The 26,854-nt window shown below is 49.1% G+C and overlaps 1 protein-coding gene across 3 annotated transcripts in view; it reads left to right on the forward strand.

Moving 5' to 3' along the window:
* Window positions 1-4,173: 4,173 nt before the first annotated feature.
* The window catches only part of SLC6A13 (solute carrier family 6 member 13), a 35,151-nt gene continuing 12,470 nt past the window's right edge, over window positions 4,174-26,854 (forward strand). The window contains exons 1-8 of one of the 3 annotated variants that reach the window (XR_003430033.1): window positions 4,174-4,922; window positions 5,328-5,475; window positions 6,176-6,601; window positions 9,305-9,511; window positions 18,861-18,995; window positions 21,884-22,024; window positions 25,501-25,585; window positions 26,191-26,323. Coding sequence is in view for 2 of the 3 variants with exons in the window: in XM_027093270.1 (XP_026949071.1) it covers window positions 9,310-9,511; window positions 18,861-18,995; window positions 21,884-22,024; window positions 25,501-25,585; window positions 26,191-26,323 (696 nt within the window). In the remaining variant the exon portion in view is untranslated. Of the gene's footprint in view, window positions 4,923-5,327; window positions 5,476-6,175; window positions 6,602-9,304; window positions 9,512-18,860; window positions 18,996-21,883; window positions 22,025-25,500; window positions 25,586-26,190; window positions 26,324-26,854 lie in introns of those variants that run through there. The other 2 variants (XM_027093270.1, XM_027093271.1) reach the window with 2 other exon arrangements.

The following is a 26,854-nucleotide window of genomic DNA, read 5'->3' on the forward strand; positions in this document are numbered from 1 at the left end:
CGTAAGGACCCTTAACAAAGCAGGTGACCCCTGGAGCAGGTGGGATGCTAGTGAAAAGGGGCGTCAGCAACGCCAAGGAGGCTGTCCTGTTACCGTCCTTCCCTCCTAGTTGATACGAGGCCACTAAAACCAGGCTCCACCAGACTTCCCATCAGTGCTCTGCCATTTCCGATCCCGAAAAGCTTACATTTTAATCTTGTGGAAGAATCAAGAGGAAAATGGCCCAGTGACGTCCATCTACTCTAAAAAAATTTTTTTAACGGAGGGTGTAGCAGTGTTACCGATCAGCGCGCGTTCTTGGCCTTCCCCAGTCAATAGAAATTGACAAGAGGCCAGACAAGAAACTCAGGCAAGGCTTTACTGGGGCCCCTGCTGCGGCAGAGAGAGTGAGAGCAACAGGTTCCCTTGCTCACCCCCTGGGGGGTGTAGGGGCGAGGCGAGCTGGTTCCTTATATGGGGTGAAGGTAGGGGTGTGTCCAGGGGTCGGGCTGGACGCACGGCTTAGGTGTTTTGCCCTCCCCCTTCTGGTGTTGAGAGCAGGGGGCATGCCCAGTACCCTGCTTTTGCTCCCGGCCCTTCAGAAGTGGCAGTTGGGTTTTTTTGGTCTTTTTGTATCATGTTGTCCATAATTTGCCCCAGCTCTGCAGGCACGCAGGTATTTTTAGTCCCTCATAGTTTCTTTGTTGCTGGAGGAGACGTCTCTCCAGGTGCAAGCACTGCAGCAGAGGGTCCCAGGTGCCAGGTCCCAGCGTGTCTCAGCAGCAGGCAATAATAAGAGTGAAGAAGGATGACACTGGGCTTAGTCTGAAGGCTGGAGGATACAGGAAGAGAGAAGAGAAGGCCTGTGGCCAAGGCCTTGAGCAGAAACATGGGATCCCCCTCCCCCACGAGTCACCACCTCCCACCCGCTCAGCTCAGCCCTCTGAGTGCATGGCCGCTGTGGCTGAGGGAAGAAAAGGGGCCCCTGACAGCTGGAGATGGGTCGGGCCCTGCCAGCCAGGCCTTGGTGCTGCCAGAAGCCAGGCCTGGTTCCACGTCAGCACCAGACAAGGCCACGTGGTTGTGGTGGATCAAGAAAAAAAGAAGCCCAGTCAGTGACCAAAGATGGAACAAAGACAGAAACGTGAACGTGGTCCAAACCCCCAAAACAAGCCGGCACCCCACGCTGGCTCACGTGGGTGACTGCTGCTTCCTTACCGATTCCAGGTTTTAGCTTCACTTCATTCCTCCTGCTTTTTAGACAAGATTCATTAAGAAATCCAATCATAAAATATCCCTGCTTCCAGGGACTTCCCTGGAGGTCCGGTGGTAAAGAATCCGTCTTCCAACGCAGGGGCCGTGGGTTCGATCCCTGGCTGGGGAGCTAAGATCCCACATGCCCTGCGGTGCGGCTTCCAGATAGCGTGCAAGCCCAGAGCCATGCTCTGCTCCCTGATCCCTCCTCACAGCCACCTGACACACTGATCTCACAATAGACCCTTCCTTGACGGCCCCTCACGGACACACGTGGTGGGCATCCTCCCTTCAGCTGCGACTAGTAAACCACAGGTGTGTTCCTGGTGGGCCTCGGCTGGAGGTTGCTGGCACGGCACGTTTGAAGGGGCCCTGTGGTTTTTTTGTTCAGGGAAACCAGGACGGAGAGAGCTCTGTGGTCATGGCCCCCTTTGCCTCCCCTCTCTGGAATGAGAAGAGTCATCGGCAGGGAGAGACGAGAGACACCCATCAGCTAAGCGATCAGGCATCAACATATGTCTTGCCCATTGCGAACTCCTGCAGTGGTGTTTAAAAATGTTTAGGATGAAAGACCCCCAACTACTGATGTTTTCAAGCATGAATCTTAACATGCTGTCCCCTGGCCCTAATCCCTCACCAGAGCTCTGGGCTTGTAGACCCCATTTACCCTGGTGGCCAACCGTTCATCAGCCTCAAGCTTCCTGCCGGGATTAGTGACATGAATGTTGCAAACTCTCCTCTCTCTGTGCTCTGAGAATCAGGCAAGGAATCAGGGTGACAGGATCAGAAGAAACTGGATACAACTGGAAAAGAACTACAATTAATTTTCTGGAGTTAAAGAGAAGGTATGATTTCCTTCCCTCGATAGGAGGGCGGAATGGTGGGGGAAGATTGCAGAACACACCAGGATTGGAATGAGTCTTCTCATTAGATTTTAAGAATATTCTTCAGATCTGATGAAGTTTTCAGTGAAAACAACATTTTTCTTGTCATTTCATTATTCACTTCTATCCTAAGAAAGTACGTTTAATCCCAGGGGGCAGCCATAGGCCAAAAAAACACACTGCCGGAGCTGTTCTTCTTAACCTTTATTCTTGTCTTTCTCCCCCTGGGGTTAAAGTGTAGCGTGGAGCATGGTAGGTAGAAGTAATGGACCTCAGAATCCTACAAGCCTGAGTGCAAACTCTGGCTCTACCGTTTTCTAAGTTGCGTGACCCTCGGCAAGTCATTTAATTCCCTCTAAGCCTATGTTTTCTCATCTCTAAGATGGCCATAGTGGCAATCCCTGTTTCACAGGCTTGTTCTGAGGATAAGATGGGATGGTGCGTGGATACGTAGCACTGGGCACAGTGCCTGGCACCTCGGAGGTGCTCAGGAGACATTAATCATGGTGACGATTGATGTTATTAATGTTCGGTGTCATGGGTTTTATTTATGACTTGGGCTTATAGACTTTAGGCTAATTGTCCTATCTGGAATCAAACACAGCACAAGAGAACACATCACAGTAACAGCCATGGTTCCCGAGCGTGACATCAAAGCTTTTCACAGCAGAGGCAAGGACTTGGCACGACAACAGTCAGGACCACATCATCTTTTTTAAAAAGTTTTCTTTTCAGTTAATTCCGGACTTACAGAAACGTTGCAAAAATAGTACAGAGAGTTTCCATACACCCACCACCCATCTTCCCCCCGTGTTAACAAATCATGTAACTATTGCATCGTTTGTCAGGATATTACCACCGGTAGAGTACGATTCAACTAAACGTAAGACCGCTTTACGTCGACATCCCTCTCTGTTCTGGCATCCCATCCAGGACTCCACCCAGGACCCACGCTGCACTCAGCTGTAATTTCCCCTTAGTCCCCTGTCCTGAAGAGTTCGTGGTCAGTTGTTTTGCCCAATGTCCCTCACTTTGGGTTTGTCTTATGTTTTCTCATGAGTGAAGTACATTTTTGGCAAGAATGCCACAGAAACGTTGTGTCCTTCTTAGTAATTGTCTCACACGGTTCAGGATGTGGATACTGATGTCTTGTTACCTCGGTCACTCAGTTCAGGTGGCTTCTGCCACCTCTACTGCGTTCTGCTTGCTCTCCTGTGAAGTTCCTATCTTCCCTTGTACTTAATAAATATCTTGGGGAAAATACTTTGGAACTGCGTAAACTCTGTCCCTCTCGAACTTGCACCCACTGATTTTAGCATTCATTGGTGGGTCTTGTCTACAACAGTTATCATGGTGATATTTGTCTAGGGCTGATTTTCAACCTCTCTCTTTCCTTCATGCATTTATTAGTTGGAATTCCACTGTACGGAAGGGCTGGCCTTCCTCCCCCATTTATTTATTTAATGGATTATTTAGTTATGTTAGTGTGAACTCGTGAATGTATTTTATTCTTTGGGGTTATAATTCAGGACCATCGTCATTCACTTTTTTGCTCAAATTGTTCCAGTTTTAGCAAACCATGATTTGTTGGTGTTTAGTTCATTCCACTTGCTCCTTTCTTCCTTTTTGGTGTGATCTTTGAAAAGAGATTAAAAAGGTCACCAGGGATCAGAAAGGTCCCTCACCCCTGTGGTTAAACGAAACTATGCCCATTAATTTACAGGATCTCCCGAGGAGAAGACCGCCCCCACAGGCCACTCCCTTGGCCAACCCATTCCAATATTGAAACCAGTGCTGCTCGGAAATATCCTTTCTGAAACGAATCAAGCTCCTTTGAAAATTTATTTGCTCTTGTTTCACTCCTAGGAGAGACCCAAAAAAATTGTTGGGAGACTAGATCATGGCATGTTGGCATCTAAAAAACCCAGGGTCGGGCTTCCCTGGTGGCGCAGTGGTTGAGAGTCCGCCTGCCGATGCAGGGGACGTGGGTTCGTGCCCCGGTCCGGGAAGATCCCACATGCCGTGGAGCGGCTGGGCCCGTGAGCCGTGGCCGCTGAGCTCCGCAGCGGGAGAGGCCACAACAGTGAGAGGCCCGCGTACCGCAAAAAAAAAAAAAACCCAAACACACAAACAAAAACAAGAACAAAAACAACCCAGGGTCAATTTGATAGAAACCAAGGCCTCCTAGTCTGCTTCTCCAGGGTCTGCCTTGTTTCGTAGATACGGCTCTGGGAGGACAGACTCCAGTCACCCTCACTAACGATCTCAAGTGCGTCTTGAAACTTAGCAGCCTCTTGAGAAGGGAGCCTTGAACGCTGATTCTAGCACTGTTTCCAGTTCCCGGACCCTGCACCCAGGAGACCCAAAGATGCTGGTGACCCGAGGGAGACAAGGCTTGTCCTGCCGGACTCGTGCTCGACCCCAGACAGAGTTGTGAGGAGCTGTCGTGCGCGCTCATCTATCAGGGTTCTCACACTTCTTTAAACTTAGTCAGCCTAGGCAGGGCAAAAGACCTACCGCATCGCTCCTGCTTTATAGAGGAAAAGAAATTGGAGAGGAATGAAGCTTTGGAGAGGAACGAAGTGGCAATCAACATGGTAACATGGCAGCAGTTATGCAAACATAATAGGATCAACAAGAAAAACCAGACGTTGCCTAGTACAGGAGCGGCAACTCAGAACTGACTCAGACTTACCCCACTGATCCTGGACACTGGGATCCCAGAGGCTCCCCTGCGTCAGGACACAGGAGGGCTGAGAAGCATCGCCAACAGCTGCGCGGCATCCGGCTTCTCAGAAGACCTCGGTAAACCTCAGTTATCCGGTGACTTTAGATTACAAGTGCCAGGTCATTAGTGAGTACGGCTCGCTGATAAGTAAGGATGGAAGTTAATTGCTTTTGAAGATGGACTTTTTTGCATGAGTTTGCAGCCTTTCTCAGGAAACCCTTGTCTATTGCTTTGCACACTTAAATTAGACAGATGGATGGTGGTGGGGAGAGGGAAGGGGCGGCAGAAACGTTAAGAATAATCATCCCCACGAGGCTCCTTGGGTGTTTTCAGGATGTGCTTCTGCGTCCTAGATGGGGGATGGGGGATGAGAGGGATAGAAACTGCCTTAGAGTCTCTGATGTACCCTCCTCACTGGCACATCTGTACGATCCCACTCAGTCACCCCTCATACCCCCTGACTCATTCCTTCTGTCTGGCAGGAGCCGGCTTTGCTCAGGGGTCTCTCAATCCCGTCCCCTTCAGGAAACTTCCTCGCTCACCGTGAATACTTTCTTAAGGGTAAATCAGGGCTTGCTGTGTGTTAGGCCCTTTACTCAAATCTCCTGAAACCTCCCACAACTTTGCAAGGTAAGGAATATTCTCCTCTTTCTTTTTTTTTTAATTTTTATTTTTTATTGAAGTATAGTTGATTTACAATATTTCAGATATACAGCAAAGCAATTTGGCTATACATACACATATGTATCTATTCTTTTTCAGATTCTTTTCCATTATAGGTTATTACAAGACATTGAGGGACTTCTCTTGTGGTGCAGTGGTTAAGACTCCATGCTCCCAATGCAGGGGTCCTGGGTTTGATCCCTGGTCAGGGAACTAGATCCCACATGCATGCCGCAACTAAGAGTTTGCATTCCATAACTAAGGAGCCCATGTGCCACAATTAAGGAGCCCTCTGCCGCAACTAAGACCCGGCGCAACCTAATTAATTAATTAAAATTTTTAAAAAAGAACACTTAAAAAAAAGATATTGAGTATAGCTTCCTGTGCTGTACAGTAGGTCCTTGTTGGTTATCTATTTTATATATAGTATGTATATCTGTTAATCCCAAACTCCTAATTTATCCCTCCCTCTCCCCTTTCCCCTTTGGTAACTGTAAGTTTGTTCTCTGTGTCTGTGAGTCTGTTTCTGTTTTGTAGGTAAGTTCATTTGTATCATATTTTAGATTTAGGATGTAAGTGATATCCTATGGTACTTGTCTTTCTCTGTCTGACTTACTTCACTTAGTACGATCATCTCCAGGTCCATTCGCTTCTCCTCTTTCTATAGGTGAGAAAATAGGACTCTTGGAAGCTGGACGCCTTGTTCACGGCCTCAGCCTGGGAAGGGGTAGGAGCAGGACCCAGACCCTGGACCACGGGGCCTTGGAGCCCGAGCAGCCTCCACGCACTCTGCACATCCGCCCTGGTGGGGCTGGGGCTCCGATGACTCCACCCTCCGCCGTCCTCTTCCCCATCTGTCAGCTCTTGTGCCCTGGTGGGGGTAGGACTTCGCTTTGCTGTGAACCTTGACACTTCCTTTTCTGTGTTGGTGGAGACAATCATTTAAAAAATCAATTCTAGCACATTATTTAAAACTTCAAATAATACTAAAGCTTAAAAAGCTTTACTTCCTCTCCTGACCCCAACCCCACTCTCCAAACGTAGCCACTAATAACGGTTCGGCGAACACTTCTTCAGACTTTTCTATATGCAGGTAAGTGCAAGCGCGCCTGTGCACGTGTGTGCACGTGTGCGTGCGTGCGTGTGTGTGTGTCTGTCTATGTGTGTCTCTGTGTGTGTGTGTGTGTGTGTGTGTGTCTGAGTGTCTGTGCGGAGCGGAGCGGAGGGGGGGGGAGCAGGGGACGGAGGGCGGAATGTGGGCGGGGTCAAGTTTAGAATTACAAGTGCCCGAGGAGTGGGAGCCACACTTTAAATAGGCAGCACCTCCCTTTCCCCCTGGACAGCTCTTCTCCCCTCTGACAGGACCTCTGGTAGCAGCTGCGCTGAGGTTGGTGCTGTTTTCTTCTCTTTTGCTCCTGCTTCTGGGTCTCAGACTGTAGGTGGGTAGGATTCACGGGACCTACAGCCAAAGGGTTTTGGGATCCTCTCCTGGAAACTATGACATTTATGTGTGATGTGCAAAGACTATATGCTATTGTCTTGACTTTCTGGAACTTCAGTGGCCGCTGATTTAAGGGCCAATGTGATTTGGAGAAAGAGACCAGACGGAGAGGAAAGACATTTGGGTTTACTTCTAAGAAAATCAAGGCTCTCTTTTCTGAGACAAGATTGAAAGTTGAAAGAACATAAAACTTTTGACAGGATTAAAAGAAAATAAAAATTTGAGTGCCTGTTATACTATGAAGTGCATATATATATATATATCTATATATCTCCTCATTTAATCTTCATGGCTAAGTGTATCCCGTCACCCTCGCGTTTACAGACGCACAAACTGAGGCTCAGAGTAATTAATTCACTTCCTTGAAGTCGTGTGGTCTCTGGTGCAGAGCTATGATTTGAACCCAGGCTTGTCTTTCAGTCGCACGATGCTGCTCTGAGGACTGGTACCCAGCGCGGCTAAGGGACCCAGGGGTCCCTAGGGGTCTGTTCTTCTAGGGTCTGGGGGAATGGAGAAGTGAGGGAGATGGTGCTTTATCATCGGAAGACATCCATCAGCCCCAGAACCTGCACAAGACATGAGGAGGCCTTCTCCAAAGGACTGGGGAAGCTTCTGAGGGCCAGCTGCTTGGGTTTCTTCTTCTTAACCCACAGTCTTTGAAGCCCATTCATTTATCAAATACGCAATATGTTCCTGACCTCCCTCTGACTTTCTGGATCCCTCGGGGAAGCCCCGCTGGGAAGGCAGAGCCACAGGAGAATCTGTGGCCAGTTGGGGCTCCTGTGAGAAAATTGTGTTCATGCGAACGTTTCTCGGGGAGTAGAAAGAAGTGCGTGTACCCACTTCTCCAGAGAGGGGGCCGCCGTATACAGTCGGGGATGCTTACGCTGGACCCACCAGCCAGTATGACTGCGGGAGGTAAGTGAACAAGCAAGGCAGCGTGGGCTCAGGTCCCGGCTGTGCCACACGGCCGCACCCGTGTCACCCAGCCTCTCTGAACCGCAGCTTCCTGCTTGCAAAGCAGAGGGAATCCTGCTCACGTCTCGGAGCTGTGTGGATTGAACGAAATAACTGTATGTAAAGCACTTAGTCTACAGAGCTGTTCACTGAACGTGGGCCACATCCAATCGCATCCTCAATCCCAGTACGAGTCTAGGAAAGGGCCAGGAAGGGTGTAGTACTACGGTTCTGTATTCATTTTATGTTGCCTTCTCTACTTAATAGGGTCGTGCACCGGCCACCACCAAAAAAGAAAAAGAGCCCAGAGTTCGGGACTTCCCTGGTGGTCCAGTGGTTGAGACTCTGTGCTCCCAGTCGGGGACGGGGGCACGGGTTCGATCCCTGGTCGTGGAACTGAGATCCCCCATGCCGTATTGCGGCCAAAAGTTAGCTCATCTTACGCAGAGCGCTTGGTCCTGCTCAACCACTCTCACCCCCTTGCAGGGATCCAAAAATACTGACATTTATTTTCCTATTACAAAATAAAACATGTTCTTCGATGAAAATGTAGAAAATATAGATAAGGAAAACATGCCTATAGCCCATCCACTGGTGGATATCCTAATCTTCATGCATACAAATGCTTTATAAGGTATTTTCCCAGCAAAATCATGCCACGTGTGCTATTTCCTAACTTTTCACTTCACACATTGTGAACAACTTTTCATTTCACTACACTTTCTTCTGTAACACGTTTTTTCATGATTCTATAGTAGTCCATCGTACGTGCCTTAATTTATTAACCTATTTACCCTTTCTGAACATTTATATACTTTCCAATATTTGGCTGTTATAAACAGTGAACTTCCTCAGTGCTGAATCTTTACCAACCATCGCAATTATTTCTTTAGGGTAAATTCCCAAAAGGGAAATTGGTGACTTTGAGGATACATTCAACTCCTATCCTTGTGACTGTCCCCATACATGGAATGGAGAAACTGAGGCACATGCTAATGCAGATGAAGCTGGCTGTAGGGTGGAAGGGAGAACTCCGACAACCTGGGGCACATGAACACCCCATGTCCACAAGCCCCACCCAAGGAACCTTCTAGGGGAGCAGTGTCTGTGGCTCAGGATCAGCACTTTCTTCCTGACACATGAAAGGGATATATACTCTCAGCAGCTGTTACCCAGCCTTTACCAGCAAGAGATGCTAAGGAGGACGTGGATCTGCGGACAGGAGTAGGATTCATCTCTTCCAGGGCTCTATTCCCTCGGGAAGTTCCTGGCGAAGGAAGGGGGCAGCTTTCCTTCCAGGCTTCCCAGCAGTAACGGAGCGCCCTGCTTGTTTTCCAGGTGGAATGGATAGCAGGGTCTCGAGCACAACCAGTAATGGAGAGACAAAACCAGTGTGCCCAGGCATGGAAAAGGCGGAGGAGGCTGGCGGCCTGCAGCGGGGGCACTGGAACAACAAGATGGAGTTCGTGCTGTCCGTGGCCGGGGAGATCATCGGGCTGGGCAACGTCTGGAGGTTTCCCTACCTCTGCTACAAAAACGGGGGAGGTGAGACCCACTGCGTCACCCTCGCCCCCCCCATCCCAAGGCTGTCTCCATCTCACGCACTTACTGCCCTCTGGGGAGTCCCATGGACGCAGAGGATACTGGAGTTGGAAAGACCCTCAGGGCACTGCAGGAGAGACACCTTGACAGAGGGGCGACTTCCTGGGGGGTCCCTACTGTGGCTTCAGAGAAACATGGGTATAGGCTGGGAACCAGATGGGTGGGAGTTTGGGTTCTGCCTCTGCTACTTACACCCTGTAATCTCAGGCAAGCCTTACCTTGGGAGCTCAGGTAAATGCTGTCAACGGAGATAGTTCTACCTGCCCTTCAAGGCTGTTGTAACGCGTAGAGGTCACGTGTGCAAAGGGCCTAACGAACGGTAGCTATGCTGAAGAGGATGTCGGCACCCAACTGTCCCATGAGGTCTCGAGACTCCATAGCCGTGACTTCCTGTCCTCCTCCTGCTCTGTGACATGTGTCCCCCCATGTGTCACCTTTGATACCAGTGGCTCTTCCTTTAAGATTTTCCCACTGAAATGTGTGTGGGGGGAGCATGAACTCTAACTCTTTCCTGCGTCTCTCCTGCCTCTCATTCTCCGCCATTCCAGGCGCTGCAGCCACTCCGCTGCCCCTGTTGCTGGTCACTTTCCCACCGGGGACTCTCCTTCAGGCACTCCTGGGCCTCTGGGGAGCCCCAGAGGGATTTCCCAGGTGCTGAAGTGCTCTGGCCGAGCAGTGGGCTCGGAAGGTCCCCTCGTTGGTGGGTAGAGCTTAGCGGGGCTGGGCTCCCAGGGCTGGTTTTATGGGAGGCTGCAGCCTGCGCTAGAGGAGGGGAAACGCCAAGGTGGGTCACGGGGACAGGCCGAGGGGGTGGGAGTTCTGTGGGCCACGAGGCCTGGAGGGAACCCTAATGCCACACCTACCCCTTTGTGGGGTGTGGGGGCCTCCGTGTGTGAGCCCAGTCTCAGTGGTTTGGGGGAGATAAAGCCCACGATGCGGGGTGGAAGAGGGAGCATGGGAAGGGGGTGACACACAGATGCTCTGAGCCCATAGTCTTACTTTCAGGATTGTGGCAAGCGGGGATTGGCCGTGGGGTTGGAGGCTAACTTGTATTTTTCCAGAGGGGTGGGAATGGGCTGATGTGTTCCCTCTCCACAAGACTTCCTGGCCGGCAGCCTGAAGCCGCAGGACTTTGCTCGGCTGACATTGCGAGGGAAGGAGGGAGGTCCCGACCCAGCCCTGGACCCTCCGCCGGCTTGTTCAGACATTTAGGCCCGAGGGCGGAGGGATGGGGCTTGTCGTTCAGGGAGGAGAAGGAGTCTGGGGGCTAAGCCGGGCCTTGGGGCTCCGTGTCTGGAACCCGGTAACCAGCTTAGCTCCTCACGCGGCAGGAAGGTCGGGAGGTGAGCCGCTTTCCCCAAGCCTCTCAGGAATTGGGTGAGGGTGGCTGGGGAATTAGCAGGAGTGGCACGAAGAGGTGGGAGAGGGGTCCCAGGCTTGGTGCCAACCACTGGGCTGAGCAGGGAAAGAAGAGGGGAGCAGGGCCTGGGCAGGGCACACGGGGTCATCCTGTCGAGGGGAGGCCTACGTCTGAGCTCCGCCCCGGGGCTCTGTGTAGGCTTGTGCGGCCCAGGGAGGTGTGGCCGTGTCTCGGGGGAAAGGCAGGCCGGGAGCAAGCGTGTCCACGGCCCCTGGTTCCTCACGTGGGTGCTTCGGGGGGAGCAGAGGCAGGAGGGTGGCCACCTCGTGCCGGGAAGAGCCTGCCCTCCAGCACGCCGGTCCCCACGAGCCGTTTCGGGGCTCACGGAACGGTCCGCGGAATCCTTAGGCCACCACCCCGGTCTCTTCCCCGATAGGGCACAAGGCCTCGGGCTTCCTCTTCTCTCTCCTTGATGGACAACAGCAGCTGGAGGAAGTGCTCGGAGGGGCTCTAGGGCCGGGCCCGAGGCCGATGCCCGGGTTTGCTCTGAAGGGCATGAGTCAGCCAGGGCCACCGGGTGGACACGCGGGAGGCGCCCCTGCCAGTGTGAAGGGGACAAACCCGGGACCCGTGTGGCCTGTAGAGGGGCCCAGACAGGCCCGCTTTTCCGGGTTTTGGTGTTCCCAGAGGCTTAACCTTTCTGTCCCCTTTACCCCCTCGTCCCCTCCCCCCAGAGCACGGGTCCCACACTTCATCTCGTCACCTTCTCGTCTCTTGTCGAGAGGGGACAGAGGCCTCCTTGTGACAGGGTCCTTGTGACAGGACCCTTCACTGCCGACATGGGGAAGGGGGTGGGGAGGACGGAGACCGTCTAGGTTGGTTTGACCCCATCCTCCTGCTTTAGTGATTTTATTTAAACCCGTGGTTCTCAGATTGGGGCTTGGACTCCTGGGGGCGAGAGGGACGTTCTGAGCAGCTTCTGCAGGAGGGTGCTGGGGTCACGGGTGTCATCAGCCTGCTTTTTTCTGGGCCCTTTCTTGTACTTCATAGCTGTAAGTAGCCACTTTTGTGCTTGGCTGGGGGGATAAACTCGGGACTTTATTATCGTTAATGTTTGTTTGGTGGGGAAGTCAGGGAGGAAAACGTCCCCAAAGCGTAATTTCGGTTCCAATCTAAAAATATAAGTGATATCTTCTGCGGTTCCTTCCAGCTTTAACATTTGGTAGATCCTAATAGAAGTGAGTCCCAGAGCAGGGAAAAGGCTGAGGCAAGCATATGATAGAGGAACAGGGAAACGGTGAAACACTGTAGTCGAAAACCAGAGATGCTGAGAAAGGGGTACCAAGAAGCCTGTCTAAAATCCATCAGGAGACGGGGGCAGGGGGCGCCCGCCTCAGCCACCTCCTAGATAAGCGCCCTCCCTGCCGTCCAGGCCTTGTGGCCAGTCTACCCCGAGCACCTGCCCGCCCCCCTCCCCATGGCTTTCGACAGTCAGGCCAACCAAGCCCGGACTGTGTCACCCAACGACAGTGACTTACCGTGGACCCACCACCTGCCAGGAATTATTCCGAGTTGTTGTGATAATCTATGAACAGAACAGACCCCTTCCCTGTCCTTGTGGGGCTTACACTCCTTGTCTGTCTGTGAGAGACAGACAATAAACAATAAACACAGTAAACAAGAAAATTCCGTAGCATATCAGAAGTTCCTGAGTGCTACAGGAGGGGGGCTGCGGGCCACCACACCGAGAACGTTAGAGTGAAGTCTTGCCAGTGAGTGAGAGCCGGCCACGTGGATATTAGGGAGAAAGTGCTCCAGGCAGAGGAAACAGGTGTTAATGGCCCTAAAGCAGGAGGTTGGCTGGCGTGTTTGGGGAGCCACTGGAGGGGAGTCACTTTGGGGGGGCAGGTCACCCAGGGCTTGTCAGCCACTGTGAGACTCTGGCTTTCCCTCCAGTGATGGGGAGGCGGGCCAGGGGTTTGAGCAGAGGGGCCAATCTTACACTTGTACACTGTCTGGCTACTGTGTTGAGAACTGATTGCAGGGGACTAAGGGGGGAAGCAGACTGGTTACAAGGCTAAGAAGCTTGGAGTCTCCTTGATGTCCTTCTTTCTCACATAACTGGTGGCTCTGCCCAAATACCTAAAGCCTGGCTGCTTCGGAACCTGGGCCTTCAGCCGGAAGCCCTCCAGCTCCCTGGACCCCGGCTACCGGCAGACTGAGTTGCCCGACACCCAGGCTGCCTGGGGCTGGAGACCCACGTGAGGCTACCGCAGAATGTACCACAGCTGGACCTCTCAAAGCTGGGATCTTAGAGGGAAGGGCCATAGCCAAGTAAAGCCCACCTCTGGATGTCAGGGAGAGGGAGCATGGGGACACCAATGTCAAGGGCATTAGATGGCCCCCGTTTGCCCTGAGGTTGTCCGTAGATATACTAAAGAACGAAGAGAAACAAGGAGCGTTTTTCTTCATGTAAGAGTCACGGTTATTTTATGAGTACGTGACAACTGGTCACCACTTTTAGTTAATGAAGCAATGCCAAGTATTGGTCCAGCAGTGTTGATTTCAGCATGTAATAGTCATGCACGTTCACTGCTGTGCTGCTCATGTGGCATATCGTCAGTTTGTCCTAAAAACATGTCACCTGGAGCCTTACAGGTGACGCCACAGAATGTGTTCCTATTGAAAAGGGTGTCCAGCAGAATGATTCCTTTCCAGGATGGGCATGTGGTCTCTCCCATCCCATGGGGAAAAATGCCAGGACATTTTAGAATTTGGGCAAGGAGACTAAACGGGGGATTTGGGGAGCAGATAACTGACTCCATCCTCCGTCTCCAGGAGTGGCTCCATCTTTGAGTGGTGGTGACTGGGGCTTGGGTGGGGAAAGAGGCAGTGCCCCAGGACTGCCTGGTGGGCACCCGCGTCCCTCCTGGGCTCTATCTCTTCCCTAACTCCCTCCCCGGTTTGGGGCCAGTGACTCGGCCTGGCAGGTGTGGACCTTGTCCCCTCTGGCCAGCTGCCCAGGAGCTCAAGGAGGCAGAGGGGGAGGGGCGCAGACTGACCACCGGACCCAGTGCGGTTAAACATTGGCTCGGTTCACTAGGGAAGAGCAGGTGGCACAAAGATGGGGATGAGGGACTTGAGCCAGGCTGAAAACTCTCCCCCCTGCCCCCTGTCTTCTCTCTCTCTCTCTGCGATGTTTCCAGCTCCCAGCAGTACTGTTCATATCAGCCACTGGGTTCTCTCTTCCCTAATTTCCCCTTCCTGCCCAGCAAGCCTTGGGCTGATTTATCTACTCACGTGCCTGAATTGTTTACGATCTTTCTTTGCCCTTGTGGTCACCAAGCGTTTCCTTAGTGCCTGAATTACGGATGCGTGGACTAGAGGCAAAGAGCTGGAGAAGCCTATTCCCCACTAACTTTTGTTTTAGCAATTTTATGACGGTATAATTGGCTTACAACAACTTGCACACATTTGAAGTGTACAGTTGGGTGAGTTTCGACATAGGTACACGCCCTTGAAACCATCACCACTATCAAGATAATGAAGGTATCCATCACTCCCCCAAATTTCCTCCTTCCCTCTCTCCCACCCCTGACCTCTGCTACCCCATCCCAATGCAACCAAAAACCTGTTTTGTTTTTTAAAAATATAACTATTTTCCAGCTTTATTGATATGTTATGGATAGTAAGTTTAGGTGTAGAACATGATGATTTAATACATGTATGTATTGCAAAATGATTACCACAGTAAGGTTAGTTAACACCTTCATTCCTTCATATAATTACCTTTTTTTTTGGTGGTAATAACACTTAAGATCTACTCTCTTAAGAACTTTCAACTATATAAGACAGTATAGTTCACTGCAACCACCATGCTGTATGTTACATCCCCAGAAATTGTTTATCTTATAACGAAGTTTGACCAACATGTCCGCATTCCTCACACCCCCAGCCTCTGGTAATCACCATTCTGCTCTCTGCCTCTATGAATTCCACACATAGGAGAGGACGTGCAGTATGTACTTTCTCTCTGTGACTTATTTCACTTAGCATAATACCCTCGAGGTCCATCCATGTGGCTGCAACACGCAGAATTTCTTCTTTTTTTATGGCCGGATAATATTCCATTACACATATAGCATTTTCTTTATCCATGCATCTGTTGAGGGACACTTAGGTCGTTTCCAGGCCTAGTTTTCCAGGTTGTTTCCAAACTATATAGTAGTTTGCATTTCTTATAATTTTCTGTAAATGGAATCATGCAGTATATACTTTACTTGGCTTCTATCCCTCAGCATAATTACTTTGAGATTCATCCATCTTTTTCATGTCTCAGTAGTTCCCTTCTTGTTATTACTGGGTAGTATTCCATTATATGGATATACTACAATTTATCTCTTCGCCTGTTGATGGACATTTGGGTTGTTTCCAGGCTTTAGCTATTACAGATGAAACTGCTAAGAACTTTTGTGTACAAACCTTTGTATAAACATGTGCTTTCATCTCCTTTGAGGGAACACCGAAGTGTGGAATGGCGGGATTATATGATAGGGGCACCTTTAACTTTTTAAGAAACTGCGGAACACTTTTCCAACATGGTTGTACCATTTTTACCTTCCTGCCAGCAGCGTATCTGAGTGCCAGCTTTTCCACAACTTTACTGATACTTGGTCTGTCTTTTTAATTTTAACTTTTCTAATTGGTGTGAACATTACCTCATTGTCACTTAAATTTATATTGACTAATGATGTTGAACATCATTTCATGTGCTTATTTGTAGCCCACATATCTTTTTTGGTGAAAACCTGTTCAAATCTTTTGACCATTAAAAAAAATAGGGCTTCCCCGGTGGCGCAGTGGTTGAGAGTCCGCCTGCCGTTGCAGGGGACACGGGTTTGTGCCCCGGTCCGGGAAGATCCCACATGCCGTGGAGCGGCTGGGCCCGTGAGCCATGGCCGCTGGGCCTGCGCGTCCGGAGCCTGTGCTCCGCAGCGGGAGAGGCCATAAGAGTGAGAGGCCTGCGTACCGCAAAAAAAAAAAAAAAAAAAAAAAAATAGGTCGTTTGTTTTCTTACTATTGAATTTTGCTACTTCTTTATATATTCTGGATACAAGTCCTTTATCAGATATGCATTTTGCAATTTTTTTTCTCATTCTGTCTTATATTTTTCCTTTGCTTAACAATGTCTTTTGAAAAGCAGAAGTTTCAAATTCTGATGAAGTGCAGTTTATGAATTTATTCTTTTATGACTCATGTTTTTGATGTCACATGAAAGAAATCTTTGCTTAACCCAAGGTCTCATATATTTTCTTCTAGAAGTTTTATAGTTTTAGGTTTCACACTTAGGTCTACCATCCATTTTGGGTTAATATTTGTATAAAATGAAGGTATGGATTGAAATTCATTTTTTGTGTGTATGTATATCTACTTGTTCTAGCATCATTTATTAAAAAGACTGTCCTTTCTCCAATGAATTGCCTTTACACCTTTGTCAAAAATCAATTGTCCAAATGTGCATGGCCCTGTTGCTGGACTCTATTCTGTTCTGTCGATCTATTTGTTTATTTTGACACCAAAACCACACTGTTTTAATTACTGTATCTTTATAATAATATGAAAATAAGGGAGAGGTAAGCCTAAAACTTAGTTCTTCTTTTTCAAAGTTGTTTGGCTATTTTAGGTTCTTTGCATTTTCATATGAACTTTAGAATCCGTTTGTCAGTTTCTACAAAAAAGTCTGCTGGGATTTTGACTGGGATTACAGTGAATCTATTGATTAATTTGGGAAGAACTGACATCTTAATAATATTGAGTCTTCTGACCCATGAACATGGTATGCCTCACCATTTATTTAGGTCTTCTTTAATTCCTCTCAGCAATGTTTTGCAGTTATGAGTGTACACATCTTTTGTCAAATTTATTCCTAAATAGTTCATCTCTTTGATGCTGTTATAATGGTATTATTTGTTAAGTTGTAATTTATAATTGCTTGTGCTAGTAGAAGAAATGCAATTGATTTTTTATGCTGATCTTATATCTTGTAACCTCACTAAATTAACTTATTTATTCTAGCAGCTCTTTGGTACATTCCGAAGGATTTTCTTTCTTTTCTTTTTAAATACACTTTATTGAGGTATGACTAATGTACAAAAAGCTGTACACATTTAATGTATACCACTTGATGAGTTTGGAGGTAAACATATACTTGTGAAACCATCACCACAATCAATGTCATAAACATATCCATCACGTCCAAAAGTTTCCTTCTGTCCTCTTTTTTTCATTTTAATTTTTTGTGTGTGATAAGAACACAACATAAGATTTACCTTCTTAGCACAATTTTAAGAAAACAATTCAATATCGTTCACTGTGGGCACTATGGTTAAAGTGGATATCTAGGATTCATTCATTTTGCAAAACTGAAACTTTATACCCTTTGGCCAGCATCACCCTGTTTCCCCCTTCCTCAGACCCTGGTAATCACCATTCTACTTTCTGATTCTATGAGTTTGACTATTTTAAATTCCAACGGATTTTCTACATAGGCAATCATGTCATTTGCAAGTAAAGCAGTTTTATTTCTTCTTTTCTAATCTGAATAACTTTTTTTTGAATAACTTTTAATTCCTTTTATTGCCTTCTTGCCTTGACTAGAATCAATATTGATGGAACCAATGTTGAATAGAAGTGGTAAATAGTAAGACTGGACACGCTTGTCTTACTCTCGACCTTAGGGGTTAAGCAGTCTTTCACCATTAAGTATGATGTTATCTGTAGGTGTTTTGTAGATGCCCTTTATTCCCTTCTATTCATCACTTGCTGAGAGTTTTTTTTTTTTTTTAATCAGAAATGGCTGTTAGATTTGGTCAAATACTTTTCTGCATTTATTGAAATGATTATATGGTTTTTCTTTTTAAATTTATTAATATGATCCACTGATTTTTTTTTGAATGTTAAAACAACTTTGTATTCCAGGGATAAACTCCACTATGTATTACTTTTTTTATATATATTGTTGGATATCTAAAATTTTGTTTAGAATTTTGCATCTATGTTCATGAAAGTTGGATCTATAGTTTTCTTTTCTTGTCTTTATCTACTTTTGTTATCAGAGTAATGCTAGCTTCGTAGAATGAGTTGGAAAGAATTGCTTCTAAATTTTCTGCAAGGGTTTGTATAGAATTGGTGTCATTTCTTCCTTAAGTCTTTGGAAGGTCCCCAGCCTTGCGTGAGTACCACCAGGCTCTATCTTCTTGAGGGATTCTTTCCTCTCCTTGGGTAGCGTCCTCACACGCATGTGCTGACCAGCACTCAAGCTCGTAGGGGACCCTCTGCAGGCACTTGGGTCTCTCTGTGCACGTCTCTCCCCCTGGGACTCTCTCCTGTGAACTCCCCTGCCCAGTTGCCAGCAGATAGAGGTCTATGGTGGAGCAAATGCCAGCATTTCTGGCATCAGTAGACTTGTCTCAGGCAGTGCCTGTGAAAACAGAAGCAGAGAGGATTACTAAGGGAAATCTGATTTCAGTCTGCTAAAAGCCCCTCTCTAACATTGAGAGCAATCATTTCCTTGACAAAAATTATAGACTGTGGGCTGTGGGAATGCTCCTGGATATCTGTGACTGAGTGAGCTTCTTCTATGACCACAAGCGATGTGTTATTTGGGCAGCAACTGAAGTTGATGGGGAGCAAACCTTGGAAGGTATAGATGGAAACTTCAGAGTGAAGGAAGTGACTGGCTAGGTCCTAAGTAACTTGGTGACACCGGATCTCTGCCGTGGTTCCAGACATCTAGACAGATGTCCCCGCCATTTTGCGCAGTCCCCATCCCCGGGATTCTGACTGGAAGCATGGGGTGGTAATGGGGGGAGATGACCGTGGACCACAAGGAGGCTAGTGCCACGTAATGGACAGCCTGTTTCCCACCCGCAGGTGCCTTTTTCATCCCCTACCTCATCTTCCTCTTTACCTGTGGCATTCCTGTCTTTCTCCTGGAGACAGCACTAGGCCAGTACACCAGCCAGGGGGGCATCACAGCCTGGAGGAAGATCTGCCCCATCTTTGAGGGTGAGTAGCTCTGCGCCCGACTCCACAGTCTCTGCACTAGTGGTTATAAACCTTGTTTGGAATAACTGGGTGGTGTATCAGCAGTGCTGATACAGATAAGACTCTGTGTCTTTATGTTAAACCTTCCACCGTGGGCCCAAGACTGAATTACTGCCAGGGAATTCCCTAAAAAGAGAATTTTAATGAGAAAAAAATAATAATTCTACCATCTTTGGAATTCTCTGGCGGTCCACTGGTTAGGACTCTGTGCTTTCGCTGTCAGGGGCCCAGGTTCAATCCCTGGTGGAGGAACTAAGATCCCACAAGCTGCGTGGCGTGGCCAAATAAATAAATAAATAGATAAAATGTTTGCACAGCACGGGGAGGTCAGCTCGGTGCTCTGTGACCACCTAGAGGGGTGGGGTAGGGAGGGTGGGAGGGAGACGCAAGAGAGTGGAGATATGGGGATATGTGTATACGTATAGCTGATTTAACTTGTTATACAGCAGAAACTAACACACCATTGTCAAGCAATTATACTCCAATAAAGATGTTAAAAAAATTTTTTTAATTCTACCATCTTGACCCAATAGCTATTTAAAACTTAGGATGTTTTATTTCAACATTTCTCTCTATATAGGATTTTCTTTAAGATTCCATTTTGAAACAATTATATGTTCACAGAAAGTTGCAAAAGTAGCCCAGAGAGGTCACGTGTACATTTCACCCAGTGACATTTTCATTTTCCTCAATGGTAAAAATCTTATATAGAACAATATCAAAACCTGGGAATGGACATTGGTACAATCCGCAGACCTTACTCAGATCGCACCCATTTCCATGCACTTGCTGTGTGTGTGTGTGTGTGTGTGTGTGTGTGTGTGTATGTGTGTGTGTGTAATTCTGTGTAATTCTATCACTTGTATTGATTCGTGCAAACACCACCGCTGTTCCATGACCACGGAGATCTCCATCCTGCTGCCCCTTCATAGTCACACTAACCCTTCCCCTCCCCACCCCTATAACCTCTGACAGCCACTAACTTGCTCTCTATCTCTATAATTTTGTCATTTGGGGAATGTTACATAAATGGAATCATACAGTGTGTGACCTTTTGAGACTGGCCTTTTCACTTGGCATGATGCCCTCGAGATCCACCCAGCTTGCTCTTGTATCAGTAGCTCATTCCTTTTCATTACTGAGCAGTATTCCATGGTGTCGATGGCTGTCCTATGGTTTATTTAACCATTCACCCACTGAAGAACATTTGGGTTGTTTCCAGTTTGGAGAGATTTGCTTCATTATTTCTTTCTCTCTATATAAAGTTTACATATCTATTAATATGAAATATACACAGTTTCTGTCGTTTTTGTGGTTTTTTTGGCCACGCTGTGTGGCAAGTGGGATCTTAGTTCCCCGACCAGGGATTGAACCCTCCCCAGCACTGGGAGCGCAGAGTCTTAATCACTGGACAGCCAGGGAAGTCCCTCTGTTTTTTAGTCAGTGTTATTTTCCATTTTTTACACAACAATCATGTGATTGCATAAACTTCCATCAAGGGGATATATCATAATTTGCTTAACAATTCTCTGTTCTGGGCTTTCTGCTTATTTTCAGTCACTGATAAATTGATGTTCTGCTGTCATGTATCTTCGTAGAGGTAGCCTTTACCCCCCTTTTTTGGAGTTATTTCCTTGGGATAAATTCTCAGGATTAGGATCACTGGATCAAATGGACAACCAAGTTGATGTCCCTTGACCATGCTTATTAAGTTGTTCTATGGAAGTGTTATGCTGACGTACACATCACCGGACTTGAGTAAGCGTCTTTCCTCCGTATCTTTAACAGCTCTGAGTTATATCCCTGGCTCCCAAACTTGTCTGCACACTGGAATCACCCCAGGACCTTCCAAACATCCTGAGGCCTGTACCCCACCCCCAGAGATTGTTATTAAACTGGTCTGGGGTCTGGTCTGGGCTTTGGAATTTTTAAAATATTCCCAGGTAATTAATTCTACTACTATGTGGACAAGTTTGGAAATCACTGAGTTATATCGTTTGTAAACATGTTCACTAGTGTTGCAGGTGCAGAATGGTAGCTCATCATTTTTCATTTTGCACACCTACGATTATTAGGGAGGATGAGTGTGCTGTGAGGATGTTCATTGCCTGTGTGTGTGTGCTCCTCTGTGAACTGTCTCTTCCTGCTTTTAACGCGTGTTGTTTTTTTTAGTTTTATTTTTTGGTTGCATTGGGTCTCCGTTGCTGCGTGTGGGCTTTCTCTAGTTGCAGCGAGTGGGGACTACTCCTCGTTGCGGTGCACGGGCTTCTCATTGCAGTGGCTTCTCTTGTTGTGGAGCACGGGCTCTAGGCGCGTGGGCTTCGGTAGTTGTGGTTCGCGGGCTCAGTTGTAGTTTGCGGGCTCTAGAGCGCAGGCTCAGTAGTCGTGGCGCATGGGCTTAGTTGCTCCACAGCATGTGGGATCTTCCCGGACCAGGGCTCACACCCGTGTCCCCTGCGTTGGCAGGCGGATTCTTAACCACTGCGCCACCAGGGAAGTCCCTTAACGCGTGTTTTTACATTTCAGAAATATATCAGACGAATGCCAGGGAACATTAGCTATTGGAATCTCGGAGTTAGCCTTGTACATTTGTAAGATAGCTTAGAATCAGTGAACTTGCAGCATACAGATGAGAGTGTACAGGCAGCGGGGCAGGGCAGCAGGAGACGGGAGGAAGCCCGGCCTGGCCTGGGGGTGCTGCACGACGGGAGGGGGCAGCGAGCCAGGAGCCCAGACCCCATACCCCGTGTCTCAGGACACTCACAGGGGAGCACAGACCCTCTCCTGAGCAGGGGTGGGCGGAGCCAGAAACCTGCCCCGTGTCCCCAGCCCCGTGTGCCTCCGCCCAGGTATCGGCTATGCCTCCCAGACCATTGTCATCCTCCTCAACATCTACTACATCATCGTCCTGGCCTGGGCCCTCTTCTACCTCTTCAGCAGCTTCACCATCGACCTGCCCTGGGGGAGCTGCCGCCACGACTGGAACACAGGTGAGGTCACCTCCACCTGCTCTGCTGCGGTGACCAGGAGAGGGATTGTCCCCATATCCTGGTCCCCAGGCCCCATCCTTCAGCTGGGACATGCTAGAAATCTGCCAAGGAGGTGACAGAGGTCTAATGTCAAAGATAAGAGCGAGAGTCCACCAGCATCACAGGAAAAAGATCACAGACTTTTTCAAAAAATTCATGTGTTGAAGCAATGTTATTATGAAGATAGAACTGACTTCTTTTTGTGCAGTTTAGCCCTTTATGGGTTTTGATTTGAAACGTGGTTAGTTTGATATATGGATATATGGTTTTCTCATTTATTTATTCTTCATGTCTTCTTTCTGATACTATTTTAGGCCTTTCCAACTCCCAAGTCATGTGGATTTAACCAGGGATAAGCTGTTTTGTATGACATCAATATAATTTACCATAGCAATTAATTTTCTCCCGTGATTTTCTTTTAAGACAAGAGCCTCTATGGCGATAGAACTACTAAGTCTAATGAATTGAAAGAAAATATTCAATTAAAAATACAAATTAAAAATTTCTAGGGTAGTGCTTTCCAAAAGAACTATCTGTGGTGATGAAATGTGCTTTGTACTACTCTCTGATGCGGTAGCTATCGAGTACTTGAAACATGGCTAGTGCGTGTGAGGACCTGAATTTTAAAGTTTTTATTTAATTTAAGTTAATTTAATGTAAATAGCCACACGGGGCTGGTCACTGCCCTGTTGGCCCGCGCAGGTGGACACTGTCCTGCTCCCAATGTCCAAACACCTCTCGTGCCTGTCAGTGAGGCCCTACCTGTGCCGTGATGAACTTTTTCTTGTTCAGATAAGTTACTCAGTTCTGAGCTAGAGTATGAATCTTTTACTCACTTGCCAGGGAAGTGGTTTTGCACGTTTATCCTGGCGTTCAAGGCCCCCTCGCCCTCATATTTTATGCTGTCTCTCCAGGCTTTCATTCCCTTGTCACCACTTTGTCCCACTACTTGTCAAGTGAAAAGTCAAATCTTGGAGGTACCGCCCCGGACACCCCAAGATCTGCTAGGTTCTTCTCTAGTGTGTCTGCCAGCGCCTACACTGGCCCCGGCCCTTGACTGTAGCGCTCACCCCGCTTTTCCTCTGTTTGTTGCAAGATCTTGAGGGCAAAAATGGTGTCTTCATCTCTACACCTTTTGCACTTAGCATCATGAGCTCTCAAAAAATATTCATGGAATGAATCAAGTTTTTAAAATCTGTTTTATTCTAATATTTTCTTTATTATGTGTTTTTTCTCCCTTCCCCCTTCTTTCCTTCCTGCCTTCCTTCCTGCTTCCCTCCCTCCCTCGTCTCTCTCTCTCTCTCTCTCTCTCTCTGCACTACAATCCGCCCTGCCAGCTTCTCACATGGGGATTTTATCCAGGTCTCAGCGCAGTTCCTCTTGTAGAAAGTTTCTGCCTTTCTGGTGCCCAGGGGCTTGGCCTCAGGCCATCATCAGGCCTGTGTGCTTCTGGCTGACTTGGCAGGGGGAGCATCTCTGAGGCAAACTCAGTACCAGGGCTTTGGCTCCATGACATTTTGGGCATTTCTCCTGGTGAGTCTGGAGTCCTTGGAGCCTAGCGTCTTGAGTAGCACAGGACATCCCATCCTGTCCAGAAGGAACAGCCCTTTTGGGTGTGCTGAGGCTTCAAGGAAAGTGACTTGGTTTGGAGGAGAGGGGGCTCCGCTAATATCCCGTGGTTCGGCAGATGTGTGTGGAGCCCTGGCTCTACCCCAGGCTCTGTTCCAAGTACCGGGGACATGCAAGGTGCAGAAACAGAGCTCCTACCCTCGTGGCTTTCATTCTAGCGGCAGAAGACAGACCAGAAACAAAATCAGTGCATCCCATGTGGCATGCTAGAGGCACTGCTGTGCAGAAAACTAAACGGGGAGGAGAGACTGGGAATCTTAGGGGTGGGGTGTGATTTTAAATAGGGTCATCGGGGAAGGCATCTCTAAGAAGGTGACGCTGGGTCATGCTCTGAAGGAGGAGGGCATGTGGAGGCAGACACTAGGTAGGAGAAGCAGCAGTGCAGAAGTGGGGTGGCATCCAGGGGGCAGCAGGGCAGGTGTGGCCGGAGCAGGTGAGTGGGGGCGGGGCAGTAGGAGAGGGGTGGATGGAATGGGGCCTTGGAGGCGATGATGAGGTTTGGGCTTCTTTCTCTGAGCGTGATGGGAAACCTTTGGAGGTTTCTGAACTGGGACATGACAGAGCCATGCCATGACTGAAGTTTGAGCAAAGCCTCCCTGGCTGCTCTCTGGAGATTTGACTCTGGAGGCAAGAGCAGAAACTGGGCCCATCAGGGAGCCGGGAGCCGTGGTGACCTGCACCAGACTGGTGCTCATACCTGTAACGGGAAGAGTCAGATCCCAGATTTTCTGAAGGTGGAACATACACAATTTGCTGAGCTGGATCCCAGCCTTCACGTCATCACAGACAAGCGATGCCGGGCCATTTCTAAGAAGATCAGCTTTCGTGTGTGCACAGTGGGGAAACGCTCTCTGTCTTTATTGATATTTCCCAGGATTACTGTCCTAATAAAACGTAAAGAAGAGTGTGAACACTTTGTGAAAAGTCCATAGTCGTAGACGGGTAATTAAAAGCCACTATTTATGGAGTGCCGGGCAGTCTCCGCTTATCAGTCCTACACTGGGATCTTCTCATGTACATTTATTTATTTAAATTTATTTATTTATTTATTTTTGGCTATGTTGGGTTGTCGTTTCGGTGCTCGGGCTTCTCATTGCAGTGGCTTCTCTTGTTGCAGAGCACAGGCTCTAGGTGCATGGGCTCAGTAGTTGTGGCTCGCGGGCTCTAGAGCACAGGCTCATTAGTTGTGGCACACGGGCTTCGTTGCTCCACGGCATGTGGGATCTTCCCAGACCGGGGATCGCACCCACGTCCCCTGCATTGGCAGGCAGATTCCCAATCACTGCGCCACCAGGGAAGTCCCCTCGTGTACATTTAGAGACCACGGAAGTGAGTTAGAAAGCCACACAGCGAATAACCGGAGGGAGGCAGGGATTCAAGCCAGAGTCTTCTGATCTGTACCTGTGCTCTTAGCCCTCAGCTACATCACTTCCCCAGAAGGCATCCTTATTGTTCCTCAAAGGCCACTCTCTACAGGACAGTGGCCCAGAAATGTTCGTATGTTTGAAGCTGATGGCGTGCAAAGCATCTTTCCTGAGGCCGCCTGATGGTGCTTTAATGAGAATGTGCTACACCCACCCACCCCCGCCCCGGCTCCACCCCGGAGAAGTGGGAGAGGGTGCAGTGGCTTTGCTGAGGTCATTATGTGTTTCGTTTTGTGTTTTATTATGAGGCTGTTTTGTTTAGGCACCTTCAGCCCAGATACCGTGCTTCCCAGTCTCCTGAAATTTCGCCCCACTCTCTGCTCATGTTACATACTGGCCAGTGATGTTTCTCTCGCTCCCCGCCCCGCCCTGGACCCCCGGCAGAGCACTGCGTGGAGTTCCAGAGGGCCAGCAGCTCCGTGAACGTGAGCTCTGAGAACGCCACCTCTCCCGTCATCGAGTTCTGGGAGTAAGTGAGGCCCCTGCGCCATCGCAGTGTGGGCGGCGTGTCCCATAGACGGGCGCGGGGCTGGGGACCCCACGGGCTGCAGGGGACGAGTTTCTGCCTCCTCCTTTGGTGGCGCCGTCACCCGAGTGGCTTTTTCCCACCGTGCCTGTATTTGTGGTTAGGGCAGGACTCTTCCCGAGGCTCTCCTGGCGCTGGGCCTGCGTCGCTCCCCGCTCCCCCCACCCCCACCCCCACCCCGCCCGCCATGTGGGTCCGCCCTCCCCTGCGGCTGCATGTGTGTTGCTTCTACTGCCCCTCCCCGAAATATTGGCGTTCACCGAAGACATGGTTCCTCACATCAAAGCATCCTAACCCTCCGGTTGAGAAAATACGTGTTCGCACCCCCTTCTCCGGGTTAAACTGGTCCTCAGCCTGCCAGAGCAAACCCGCCTGGGAACAGTTTGTCTTTGCCTCCTCTCTGTCTACTCCCATCTCTGGGCTAAGCAGAGCCTCATGGATCAGGGTAAAGGAGCCGACAAGCCTTCGGACCAGAGCCGGAGGCCCGGCTCCGCTGCCCAAGCTGAGGCCGGCGGCACAGGTGCAGTCGCTCACCCTTCTCTCCCCAGGAGGCGGGTCCTGAAGATCTCGGACGGCATCCAGCACCTGGGGGCCCTGCGCTGGGAGCTGGCCCTGTGCCTGCTGCTTGCCTGGGTCATCTGCTACTTCTGCATCTGGAAGGGCGTCAAGTCCACGGGCAAGGTCTGTGTTCGAGGGCCCCAGGCCCCTCCCTTCCCTGGGCCACCCTGCTCCCCCGGGGGCTCAGCCACCCAGGGGTTCCCCAAGTTGTACCTAGTCGGGGATGGGAGGGAATGACCCCACGAGGAGTTCACATGTCTCTCTCGCTTGATTCTGTGCCTTTCCTGGATTCAGTGGTATGTCCTTCTGGTATTTGGGGAACTGGAATAGGGGAGAGAGAGAGAGGACAGAGAGAGAGGCAGGAGGGACACGTGGGGAGGAATCTGATCTTGGAATGCACCATGCGTGTGGGCACACCGCAAACTGAACACGGTTCACGGCTCCCCGTTTCATACAGCTGTTCTTTGGGAAAGCAATTCCGTCATGACTATTAATCTCAACATGACTGTCAGCCACCCCGAGACCCTGGGGAGACTCGTTGCCCTGGAGTGCATGAGGGCATCCCGAGTTCTCCTGGACTCCTGCCCTGGCGGCCTCTGACCAGGCTTCCCTCCTAAGCTGGCTGCCCGGTTGTGCTAAGCTTGTGAGCTCTGT

This window comes from Aethalodelphis obliquidens, unplaced genomic scaffold, assembly GCF_003676395.1.
Source record: "Aethalodelphis obliquidens isolate GAN/ISIS:26980383/991018 unplaced genomic scaffold, ASM367639v1 scaffold83, whole genome shotgun sequence".
Taxonomy (NCBI): Eukaryota; Metazoa; Chordata; class Mammalia; order Artiodactyla; family Delphinidae; genus Aethalodelphis; species Aethalodelphis obliquidens.